Here is a 12,983-nt window from a genome sequence, read left to right as displayed (position 1 = left end):
TTTCATCAGACCATTAGCCAAGGTGCAGCAGCAGCATTTCTCTTAAATTTAGCAAATATTTACTAAGCATCTATAGCATGTTCATGGGATGAGGGTAGAATGGTAAATAGAGAAATCAAAAAGCAAAAAAACAAATATGCCCTCAAAAAACTGGTTCTACAGACATGTAGAGAAATTAAGGAGAGAATGATAGGGACAAAGTGTTATTGAGTATGGACTATTTAAATGAAAATATCAGCCAGCCTCAATACTCCCAGTCAGAATGGTGGTGTTGTATTAGAGAAGCACTGCTTATCTGAGGCCTGACCTAGGGATGAAGACTTCCTTCCTGACTCCTCCAGGCTGGGGCAGGAAATGAGGTTGATGGGAACCCTTGCCTCTTAAATCCCAACCTGCACCATGACTGAAGATAGAGGACCTTGCACCAGACAGGCTTCACAGGTGTGGAACCTCTGCAAACACATGAGGGCCCACCCTCAGAAGGACCCTACACCTACTTGGATGCTCTTCTTTTGTTCTTTTGAACTTCTAAATAATTTTTGAACAAGAGGCTCCACATTTTCATTTTGTGTTGGGCCTGGCAAATTACAGAGGTGGTCCTGGCTTTACCTGAACCTGGAATTAGAATAAATTGAGAGAACTACTTCTTAAATTATGTCCCATCTGTGTAAGGCTAATGGCAAAATTCTTTTAATCCCTCTGGTCATTTTTTCTAGAACTTTCTCTCAGGATAATTAGTTCTTTATCTGGGATTCTACCAGAGTGTGTTCTTCTCTGGCAGGAATTTTTGTTGATTGGATGCAGGCTGCTTTGTACTAACAGTTACCAACATAGTCTTCATTTGGTTTCAGCTGTTTGGATGGCTCTTTTGCAAAGTACATCCTGGTGCTGTTGTTTTTGCTGTATTAGCAGCAATGTCAATACAAGGTTCAGCAAATCTGCAAACCCAATGGAATATTGTAGGGGAGTTCAGCAATTTGCCACAAGAAGAACTTATAGAATGGATCAAATACAGTACTAAACCAGGTATGTGTTTTCTCCATAGTTTTATATACCACTGCAAAATCTTAAACCCACATTACTTCCAATGACCTTACTTTTTGTAAGCAGTGCTGCTTCTAGTTATTCAGAAAAAGAGAGATGTCAATCTTACTTAAATGGTTTGCAAAAGAAATGTTATATTTTTTTAGTAATCTATTCTGTTTTTTTCCCATAAATTCTAATTTTTTTTCCCAAAAAGACTTCTGTGGCATGATTTACAATAATTTTTTTTGTGCTTATTTTCCGAAAGAGTTTTTAATCTTAGTCCTGCACATTCCTTCTTGAAATAAACTCATGGAATATGACATTTTATTCAAGGGAGATTTTATTGTTATCTGAGTATCAGATGACAGCACTTTAAATCATTTTCCAGAATTCTTGGTGCTATAAAACTTTCCTAGTCCATCTAACACTGCTTCCTGGAGCAAGGAAAAATGTCTAGGACATTACAAAAATAAACAAACAAGCAAGCAAACCCACACCCTGGAAGTCCTCACTGATGAAAGGAGAAGGCTCTAACTTCCAAAGGAAATGGCTTACCCAAACTAGGGGGCTGATAGCCATTTTACCGGCCAGCTGACTTCAGTCTGGGTCTTACACTGAATCTTTAAAGTCGTGAACCTCGCTGGGCCTCCCATTTCTCACCTGCGAAGTGACCACGTTGACCAGAAGGAGACCTTGTAACGCTCACTGAGTGTCTTCCTGAGACTGCCTTTGCTGCTTTGCAGACGCAGTGTTTGCGGGTGCCATGCCCACCATGGCAAGTGTGAAGCTGTCTGCGCTTCGGCCCGTTGTGAACCATCCACACTATGAAGATGCAGGGTTAAGGTTAGTACACAGTTCTCACATCACCCAAAATAAATTTCTCACATAGATCCTGAGTGAGGAAACTGGTAAAATAATGAGGAGTGTTTTTAGAAGGCTGTGGCGAACAGGGATTTATAACATTAGGGGAGAAAACAATGCTGAAATAAGAGGGCTGAGTCAGATATAAAACTGTTTATTGGGCAATAAAACTACAACCTTTGGGGTTCTCTACTAGGCTGCAGAATGAAATCATAGCATGTCTGTCTTCTGCAGGTCAAGAGGGCTGCAAGATGTCAAGGCCCTTATTAGGCATCACCGTCCTTAAGCTCCCCAGAAGATTCATGAGCCGCTAGCCTTTATTAAGGTTTCCTTTTGGCTATTTCTCTTGAATTCTGAGGAGTCAGTTGAAATGGAATCCCATTCAAAGAGGGTTTTATTCTGATTTTTACCCATATAGCCTACTAGAATGATCTTGGTTTTTATTCTTAATACTTTTCATAAGTTAGAGTATTGTGTTCTCTTTGAAAAGGACATAGATTTAATTTTCATGCAATTTCTGGCATAGGTCAAGCTATTCATTTCCTAAGTGATTGGGTGAATCCTATTAATCTGTTCTTTTGTGTAACACTGAAACTTCTATTTTATAAATAAAAAATCTTTCACTAAAAATTAAATTCAGTAAGCTTATTTCCAGAACAATTGTGTTGAATAAATTTAGTTTGTTTTTTGTTTCCTCAATCTAGGAATAAAATGGAAAGCTATTAATGCCAGTTCTGGCTGCTGTCGAAGTTGGGACTGCATTGCAGTCTTAACATAGTCTGGTAGCCGTGTTTGTGTGCATCTGCACACAACGCGCCATCTTCTCATGTATGATAGGGTCACAGAGAATACAGAACAAAACTAAGCAAGCAAGCAATCAGAAAGACTAAGTTTGGAGATGCAGAGATGCATTAAACCAAACCTCTTCTCCCAGGGCTCTTATGCTATGCTTCTGCTTTTTCTTTTGACCTCCCCGAAGCCCCGAAGCAGGAATTCTGTGAAGAATTCTCTTGACATGACTCTTCTGTGGAGTCTTTCTTCTTGTTCTGTTCAGTGCTTTCTTCCAAATAGATTGATTGCAGCCTTTTAATTTTGAAAATCTTCTGCCCAATTATTTTTCTTTAAAGAGCCAGAACGAAAATAGTTTACTCAATGTATAGTCGAAAAGCAGCCGAAGAAGTGAAACGGGAATTGATAAAGTTACAAGTGAATTATTACATTCTAGAAGAGTCCTGGTGTATAAGAAGATCCAAGTGAGTATTCAACATAGTTAGTATTTTATATTCACAAGACATGAAAAATTAATTCAGTCTTTGACAAGTGCTTTCCTCATATGTGTGAGATATATGAAACATTCAGCACAGTATAAGTGGAAAAAAACTTTTTAGATCATTATTTGAATTGGAATTTCTTTCCATTGTAGTCATTACAAATGTTTCTTTTATAATAATTTGCATGCATACACTACCTTAAAGGTATTATATTGGTACTGACTGACAATTTTCCAAATTGCTCATATTTGCCTTTGATATTTTTAGAAACTTTTAACTTAAAGTTTGATGTATTTTCTTTTAAAAATACTTGCAGAGTCTGCAACCAAATAATGGTGAGTCTCACTATAAGGAAGTAAGGCAGGCAACTGAGAGTCGCGCGCCCCAACTCTGCACCGTGACTATGATGGACAGCCCCCCTCCCAGCGTCACCTTAGAGCGACCCTTCTTTCTTGCTGTTCCACATCTGATTTGAGTGGGGGAAATCATTAACTTTATCGTGACCCACATTCTCTTGGGTTTATAGTTTTAAAAACTATTTCCACTCAGAAGTCCACTAAGCAGAGGATAGCAAAAGTTAGTAAGATCTTCAAAGCAAATATGAATTTTGAAGTCGACTGTTTAGAAATCTTGCACCTGGGTGACTAGACAGCTAGTGATAGTAACTTGCTATTAAAATACCACAGCACTGGCTCCACGAGGAGCACAGGCATGAGTAGTTTCATTATAGATCAAGAGTATTTTATGGAATACTATTATTTTAAAAATTCTCACTACTCTTTAAGTAAACAAAGGCCTTTGGTGGTTGCTGTATTTGTGGCTTAATCATACTTATTCACCATGTATTTCAGTGATACACAAGGATGTTAAGACAAAATAATTAAATATTGACTCAGGAGTGAGAATCGTTCTGTGATACAGTAGCTGTCCACATTGCCCACAAGGAAACGCACAAAATTGTTGATTATTAAATGATTTTCCTATTAATGGGTCCCAGGTGACTGAATTTAATCAGGATCTATACAAAATGTTCTTAGAGTCGTAATTCAGAAAATGTTTTAGTTCCTTATGAACAGAAGAATATATTTAAAATTCATATTCTCACTTTTAATTAACTTGGTTATATAAACTTAGGACAAAAAAGTCACAAGCATCTCTCATAACAATTTTATGAGAAGATCATAATATAAGTGAATGGTGGGCTGACATTTGCAATCAGGAGAACGTAGATTGGAGATTCCCACCCACACTGGGATCTTCTTTTATCACCTTGGGCTTCACTCTCTAGTTCAGTGATCAGCCTGAGACACCTGTAGGTTACTGGAACATAAAAATAATGCTTTGTGACCTTTTTGTCCCCAAGGTAATGATGAGTCTTGATTCAAGAGTCTTCATTTTCTAGATGGTGCATAGTGTTTTGAGTATGTGGGAATTGCAGAGGCTGGGCGCTTTATATTCTAAAAGGTTGATGCAGCTCCTCGGATTGGCCTCACTGTAGTGGTCACATGTTCTGATGGGCAGAGCACTGCTTTATATACCAGAAGGGATGAAAGACAAACTTAGGAAATCTGGCAATAAATCTTGTACACTAAACAAGGTCAGCAGTGAATTCACTGACTTTAGATCATTTCCATTTAGCACCCACTTATGGGCCCTAAGACTGAGTCTGGGGTGGGAGTGTGTGCTCAATTTTCCCATCTGGACCTTGACTTGCCCCTGTTGTGTTTCCAGCAGGAATGGAGAGGAGGAAGCTAAGGAAGTGACTTTCTCTAATCTGTTTTCCTTAGTAACTAAAAAAACACTTCATCTACAGCAGGATTTAAGCCAGACTGATAATAAATCTCAGGAAACCTTGGGCAGGTGCACTTGCTTAAACCTTGAAACAAAACACAAGCTGTACCTTCTGTTCTGCCAGGGAAGCAAGCCGGGGACTGAAAGGGAAGAAGGACTAATATTTAGTGCAGTAGCACAACTGAGTTTCTTGACAGAACTTTCTATCAGAACTAGGATCTTTAATGCTTTGGCCCCCACTGTCCATGTCAGTTATGCCTGAGACATCTGTAGGTTACTGGAACAGAAAAGTGTGTCAGAACAGGGGGAACAAATGGGGACTCAGTAGGAGAGGAAAGGGAAGAGAGACTTTCTATATATCTATCACTTAAACTGTGCCTAGCACATTGGTGACACTATATTTATGTGATCTCAGTACCAGTGGCTTTAATGGTGTGGCGTGATTGTTCTTTAAATACTTAATATCGTGTTTTCAAATACAAGTATGAAAATATACTCAAATGCAAGTTGTAGATGGGTTTTTAATTAACTACTGTTTTATTCTTAGTTCTCTGCTTTCTTTCTCATTAATTCCAGTAATAGAGTTGACATAAAATTAAAACACATGAATTCAGAAGAAAATTATTCCCATTTTCCATGATGCTATTTAAAGCTGTAGCTGGCTGGCTCCTGGGGGAGCTTCAGGAAACTCCAATAAGGACAACAGTGTGTTACACTTAGGCCGAAAGAGCTCACAAAGGCTGCTCTTAGCCTTTTTATTTCTCCTGAAAGCAGGTGAACTCGGGAACTAGGCCATTTTCTCTGTGGGGTGTTGTGCTCTCTACCGTTCATGGCCAGCAGTATATTTACAGCTGGGCCTCGGCCTCTGTGAGGAAATTAAGTGGTAGAAAACCCAAGCCCAGTCTTAGTATCATAAGTGCTCAGTGTTTTAGAATCTGATGTCAGGGAGAGTGTGCAAAAAAATGCCCTCTACACTCTTCTTGAGAACACTCATTAGTAAAACCTTCTGGGAGATAATCTGACAGGGGCAAAGTGAAAATTATATAGGCTTGTGGTGTAGTGATAGTGCTGCTTCTAGAAGTTTAGCTTGCAGAAGGATACCAGCACAAGGAAGTTTATATCAGCATCACTTTACAATGGCAAAATGGGAAACAGAATATCCACCCATAAAAGAGTAGTTCATTAATACATAGAAGTACTAGCAACTATTAAAAAGAATGAAGCAGATATTTAGGTGCTGAGGTGGAAAAATGGCCACATTTTCTTGCCAAGTGAGGAGTCCCAAAATAATCTCATTTTTGTAAAAGCAACCCGGGAGCACCTACGTATATAAATCCATGCTTACGTTTGTATGCACATGTGTCAACTTGGATTAAAAAGGTGTTGCAGAATGGGTGCTAGATTGTGTACACAGGCCACCTCTGAGAAATGGCATTGGAAGTGACAGTGACTTTTCATTTTTTTTTTTTTGATAGGCCTATATTTTGCCAGTTTTGGAATGGTAGTTACCTTTAAATTAGAGACGTTATTAAGAAGACAAGAACTTCAAAGTCCATAGCGGGGGGGTGGGAGGTTGGGGTACCAGGTGGTGGGTATTATAGAGGGCACAGCTTGCATGGAGCACTGGGTGTGGTGAAAAAATAATGAATACTGTTTTTCTGAAAATAAATAAATTGGGAGGAAAAAAAAAAAAAAAAAAAGAAGACAAGAACACATGTACTCCTGCCATGGTGCTTGCCTTGTGGTGCAGAGCAGGGGAGTAGCTTGCCTTTGGGAATAAAAAGGACATGCTGGAAATGGTTTTTTCTCTTAAAGTGAAGCAACCATGACAAAACATAAACAATTGCCAATTCTTTGTAATTTTCTGTGTTTTGCATTTTTCTTTTTCTTTTTTTTTTAATTTCTCAAATAGCCCATAAGAAATTGTGAACACCCTTTCACCTTTTTTGTTTTCATTGATATTTTGAAAGAGTTCAGGCCAGTGGTCTTCTAGGAATGTTCCATGTTTGGATTTGTCTAATTCCTTCAGCATGACTAGATTGAGTTTAGCAAATTGTGGCAAAAATATTAATTACCCCACAGGGGTTGTCTACAGTCCATAAGTCACTTGGGGAGGTAGAGATCACTTTGTTCTATCATTGGTGATGCTTAAGTTTGACTGCTTGGTCTGTTAAGGAGGCAGATCTCCTCAGAATTAGTAAGAGATCTGTGGAGATCCTTAAGGCTGTGTGTTTGTCCTCTTTCTCAACAGCGTTTCACCAGTTAGCTCTTGCATCCAGTCTTGATTCTTGCCTGAATCAGTTATTCCACTGGTCATTATAAAACCGGTAATAAAGATTCAAAGCACTGTACCAGGTACTGAGTGGTGTGGGCAAGGATGGATTTGATAAATAATAATTAATAAATGGACGTAGAGCTGTGGGCTATCTCTATGGAAAAAATTAAAATTAAAGCTCTATTTCACACCATACAGAAAAAATAATTTCAGATGAGTTATAGGTCTGTGAAAAGCAGAACTCTAAAACTTTCATTAGAAGAACGCACAATGCATATTCTCATGATATCATGATAGGGAAGATTTCTTTATATGAGACATAAAAATCACCATCCTTAAAAAAGAGTCACATTTTGAATATAAGAACACAAAAATCTTCAATGTAACAAAAAAAAAAAAAGGAAAAAAAAGACATTTGTAAACCCTAGTGAAAGCCAACAGTTATATCTAGAATACTGCTTTAGATTGAAAATAAATGTTACAATTATCTGCAGAAGTTGTTGGGACAAATATCATACAATACCAATTTCACTTCTGCTATTCTTTATAAAATATATTGCTTTTAAAATTTAATTGTGCATTTAGCTAAGATGTGAGCTGAACACCACTGGATTTTCTTTAAATTGACTCATTCTAGGAGACAGTAGTGGGAAGTTGCATAAATTGACCTAAGCATATCTACCAATTAGAATTTTTAAGTCAGTATAATATATTAACCTCTTACCATGTGCCAGGCACAGCACTAGCTAGATACAGTCTCTCTCTCTCTCTCTCTGTAAGTCCTCATGACACACCCACATAATGGGTATTCGCCTTTTGACAAATGTCGGGAGAGACTGCATGAGCTATCCAAAGCCACATTCTTGTTAAGTAGCTGAGGCAGAATTTAAGCAAAATGGTTCTTAACCCACCAACTGAATTCATGTATTTTTGTATGTCTTTTTATAGTCAACTTTGCTGTATTCACCTTGTTCTAAAGAGAATTTATGGCAGCTTAAATAAATATAAATAACTATAATGGGATTTTTTTAAACCAACTTAATTTACATAGAAAAAACGAAATGGGGGCAGGAATCTAAAAAGTGTGCTTTTGCTTCATGTACTTTGATTTCTAATCTGTACCTTCATTTCTCTAGGCCTGGGTGCAGTATGCCTGAAATTTGGGACGTGGAAGATCCTGCTAATGCTGGGAAACCTCCCTTATGTAACCTGTTGGTGAAGGATTCCAAGCCACACTTCACCACTGTATTCCAGAACAGTGTTTACAAAGTCTTAGAAGTTATAGAAGAATGACTGCTGCCCACAGAGAAGTACATCAGTAATGGTTTTAATGTTTTGCTAATAACTCATGCCTTGTTTTTAATTCAAATCCCAAAAACTTTTATAGGTAACTGTTTTCAAATAGAAAACATTTTGTTTGGTCAATTCGAATGTTGTTCTGATTGTAAAAATACTTATACCTTAATCAGTTGGTTACTATTTCAATGAACCCTTAAAATTTGCTATGCAAATGAGTATATGTTTGTACCTGACTTACATATTTGTGCTAAAGTGAGTGAGCAAAGCTGCCTATGTAAGAAATATGATGGGTCATGACAAGAAAGGTATGAAAATATCATGAGTTCTGACCATTGTAGGGGCTGATTTTAGTGTATGGACTCTTAGTGGCCCTTGCTTCCTTTTCTGCCTCTTGTCATTTGGACATCTCCGTGACTGTCATAAGCTCCTCAGTCATGTCGGGCCCCTGTCAACAACTTCCATAAGAGTAGATGGGGCAGACATGGGTATTTGCTATGTGGAGTTCTCTGTTTCACTTCTTCATGTTCTTTTGTTTATTGTTGCTCTTGTTAATGAAGCATTTCCTGCCCATTACTAATCCAGATTTTTGGATCTAGTGGTCAGGATCAAATTCCTGTAATTACCAACCCTGTGGCATTAGCATGTCTTCTCGCTCTCCTTTCTCCCTCTTTCTCACCCAGCATTCTTTGTCAGATAAGTGTTATTTACTCATTTAGTTGCTTAGGAAGTACTTATTCTTGGTTAAAAAAAATTAATGGCAATTGTGTATTTTTCTCATTTTTGGTATTACTCAGATGTTTATATTTTAGTACCTTTAAACCACTGTAAAATTTTTTCATGTTTAATTGTAGTTTTAAGAACAGCTATTTTGAAAGACCCAAATATGATGATGGATCCGCAAACTAGTATTTGAGTAAACACAAATTACAGTGGAACAGTAGACTGTAGTATGTGTAGTTTTTCTTTTACTATTAAGATACAATAAAACATGACTGATTTTTGTCAAAAAAGTAAACCCATAATGAGAGATGAATGGAATTTTTATATTTTATTTTTTAAATTGCCTGTCTTTAGTAAGACAAAGCCTTAAGCCTTACGTTATAATTTGGATCCCCAAAACTATCATTTCAGTATGAAGAACAAATATACTCAACCTTCCTCTTTACGTTTTTTCCTTATTTATTTATTTTAAAAGATTCCCAAACCTGCTCTGAATTCCTAGTATGAATTTTTGTTTCTTAGAAGTTAATTTGTGTGAAATGAGATTCTTCAAAGCAGTGAATCCTCATAGTTCTGAGAAAGTTTTAAGATTTTAAATTCTAAGCAAACCATGACTCTGATGGACTACACATTTAATTATACAGTGTTCTTTTTATTAACCACAGGCAGATTAACCTCATTGTGGACTGTCCTTGAGACCTGAGTCCTCAGGGACGGTTTCCGGTGCCCACTCCTGGGAGCCACTGAAGAGCTGTTCCCTTTCTGCCTTCTCACCAGAGCCCAAGGACAAGCCTGGTCTGGGGGAAGCACTAGCTTGCTTAGAGCAGAGAGCTGCAAGGACAGCCTGGGCTGGTGAGTGGGCAGCCCCCAGCCCGCCCCAGAATCCGCGCTTCCGCTTCCGGGGAGCCTCCTTCCGGCGGGAGCTGCCGACAGTGTCTTCAGGTGCCAGCCCCCTCCGCCTCGCTCGCTGTGTGACTTTTATTTCTTGGGCTTCTGCCAGTTTCAGAAAATAGGGAAGCAGCTGGGGAGTCGTGGATTAGGAGTAGAATTTGAGCAATGATGCAGCAATCTGGAAAAAATGGGAAGAGGGCACTTGAGGCCGAGGTGGCTGAGAGTTGTCGTGGGCGGGGGGAGGGAAGCGCGCTCCGCTCTCTGTGCCACTGTTCACGCCGACATGGCTGTCACCTACACGCAGCGCTGCCGGTTTTTTAAAAATTGTACTTTTAAGGTCACTGTCTTTTCTCCCCACCCTCCAATCATTCCTTTCCTGATGAGGTCACGTGTAATGATTGGAAATTCTGTACAGGAAAAACATTAAAATACCGTTTTGACTGTTTCATATGGCGGGAAAGTTAAAAGTGGTCAATTCGGGTTGTTCCCCTCCCCATGAGAATCCCTTTTGTAACGGTATTTATTAACATAACTACACCAGCGAGCTATGAGTGTATTTTAGGCCAGTGAGTTAAGAACAGAGGCCTTGGGCTACGCGGCATACTCAGCCTTGGTCCCATCTGGTAGCAGCCGGTGCTGTAGAAGATCTTTTATGGGAACAGAATAGTAGTAGTTTCCATATACATGACAAAACAGTATTAAAGCTCAGTATTCTACTTATTTTTAGCATTTGAAAATATTTTTTTGCTTTAGTATGAGGAAGGTAAGGATGGGCAAGGAGGTGGTAAAAATAGCTCTTGTGGCATATGAAAAAACAAAGTGGGGGCAGTATTTCTGTACGTAGAAAAGCCTTTAAAAATGCTTCGCAGAAAAAGTATCGTGTTAAAATAGGACAATGATATTAAGGAGAATGTGAAAGGCTGTATCAGGAATAAAGTGATATCACATGGAAGTATCGTATTTTTATGAATTTTATGCCAGTTTTACATGTACTATGTATGTTCAATAAAAAAGATCATGAAAAATCTAGAACATGGCTTTATTTTGTTATTTTCATTTCTACCTACTTTGACCCTTAAAATTATGTTCAGGGTCATTCTGTAGTCAGATAACCATGAAGTTGGTGTGTGGCAGGCTGTAGTCCTGAATGGTGGGGAAGAGTTCCAACAGTGGGGTGTATGAAACTGCTTAGTCCTCTTCAGTGGGGCCCTGTAGATACTGGGGTTACCCACACTCTTCTATATTTATGCCATTACACATTTACATTACTTTAGCATTTATATCGAGGGACACAATTATCCTTTAAAGTCATAGTTTGGGGATAATTTTAGAGTTACTGAAAGCTTTTTCTCATACATTAAACTGTAGTGTGGTCCTATATTTCCTAAATTATATCTTCATGTTTTTGCTTGATAGAAGCATCAGCTTCGTTTATCTACTTATTTATCTGCTTGGAGGAAAGACAGTTTAGCTTAGTTCATGCCTGTATAATTAATTCCTTTACACAGTGACACCTTCCTTCTCTGAGCTCTTTGGGAGTGAAGCGTTTCTAGTTTAGTGGTTCTCAAATTCAGTGTGCCTCAGAGTCACCTGGAGGGTTTGTTAAAACCCAGGTCACTGCCCCCCACCACAGAGGCTTCTGATTCAGTTCTCTTCAGGTGGTGGGGTAGTCTGAATATGTCCCCCAACAATTCATATGTTGATATCCTAACCCCCAAGGTGATTGTATTCAGAGATGGGACATTTGGGAGGTGATTAGGTCATGAGGGTAAAGCCCTCACTAATAGGATAGTGCCCATATGAAAGAATCCCAAGCATGCTCCCTTGGACCATCCATGCTGTGAAGTTAAAACTACAAGGTCCATTTATGAATCAGGAAAAGGACTCTCACCAGACACTGAATCAGCTGGCACCTTGATCTTGGACTTTCAGTCTCTAGAATTGTGAGAAACAAATTTTTGTTGTTTCTAGGATAGCCCAAATGGCCTAAATAGACGGGTCCCAAGAGTTTTCATTTCTAACCATGTCTCAAGTAGTGCTCATCATGCTCTTGGTCCAGGGACCACAGGAGAGCCGCTGCTCTCATGGATTCCAAGACTATGTGGATGGCTGGCCTCTAGAGGGCGTTCCCTTCTTGACAGCATTTATCCCACATGATGGGCTACAGGGTCCCTCTATTGGAAACTGAATTTTGTAGAGTCCCCTCTTTGTCTTTTGGGGGCATTGCCTCAGTGGAACTTGCGAGGAGCGAAGACCAGATAAGGTATTTTTTAACCAGAACGTTAAAGAAGCTTATTTACATGGTGTTTGCTGAGCAGGTGGCTATGATCATTCAAATACTTTGAAACTGTAAACTAGACTGGGCTTCAAACACTTTCTTTTCAGTTCAGAAATAAAAACGAGAGAAATCCTTTACAATCGAACTTCCTTTTTTAAAATTACTTTATCTAGAAGAAAATGGATAAATTCAGTGATGTGTGTGGATTTTAAAACTCCATTTTTCACTTTATTACCTTTGTTTGGCCCCAGAAATCTTCAATCTTCTCCCTCTATTAGAGAGCAGCTAAAGACAAGCTTTGAGTCACGGATCACCTGTTTCTCTCTTCTGCCTTCCCTTTTCCTTTCCCCACAACTAGGAGTTTCTAATTTAAATCAGTAAAATTGTTCCCTGTGCAGAGAAAAGAGAAGCTGCTTTTAAACTTCATTACATTCTTGAATTGGTCTTTATTTCACAGGACTATATCAGTGCAAATACAGTTCTACATTTGGAGTTGAAAAGGACATTAACGCATAGGAAGGTCTTGAAAATTCTTTCCTTTAACCTTTCCTTCCGTAAGAGATTTAAAAAT

General features: G+C 38.7%; 1 protein-coding gene across 3 annotated transcripts in view; it reads left to right on the top strand.

Annotated features, from left to right (window-relative positions):
* The window catches only part of DPY19L1 (dpy-19 like C-mannosyltransferase 1), a 94,916-nt gene extending 83,753 nt beyond the window's left edge, over positions 1 to 11,163 (top strand). Inside the window, exons 19-23 of one of the 3 annotated variants that reach the window (XM_044246353.1) lie at positions 852 to 1,026; positions 1,770 to 1,869; positions 3,015 to 3,140; positions 8,361 to 8,534; positions 9,909 to 11,163. In XM_044246353.1, the coding sequence (XP_044102288.1) occupies positions 852 to 1,026; positions 1,770 to 1,869; positions 3,015 to 3,140; positions 8,361 to 8,517 (558 nt within the window). In that variant the 3' untranslated portion in view covers positions 8,518 to 8,534; positions 9,909 to 11,163. Of the gene's footprint in view, positions 1 to 851; positions 1,027 to 1,769; positions 1,870 to 3,014; positions 3,141 to 8,360 lie in introns of all 3 variants that reach the window. The other 2 variants (XM_044246352.1, XM_044246351.1) reach the window with 2 other exon arrangements.
* Positions 11,164 to 12,983: the final 1,820 nt, after the last annotated feature.

This window comes from Neovison vison, chromosome 4 (genome assembly GCF_020171115.1).
Source record: "Neovison vison isolate M4711 chromosome 4, ASM_NN_V1, whole genome shotgun sequence".
Taxonomy (NCBI): Eukaryota; Metazoa; Chordata; class Mammalia; order Carnivora; family Mustelidae; genus Neogale; species Neogale vison.
Note: the sequence above shows the minus strand (reverse complement) of the source record. Positions and strands in the feature narration are given on the sequence as shown.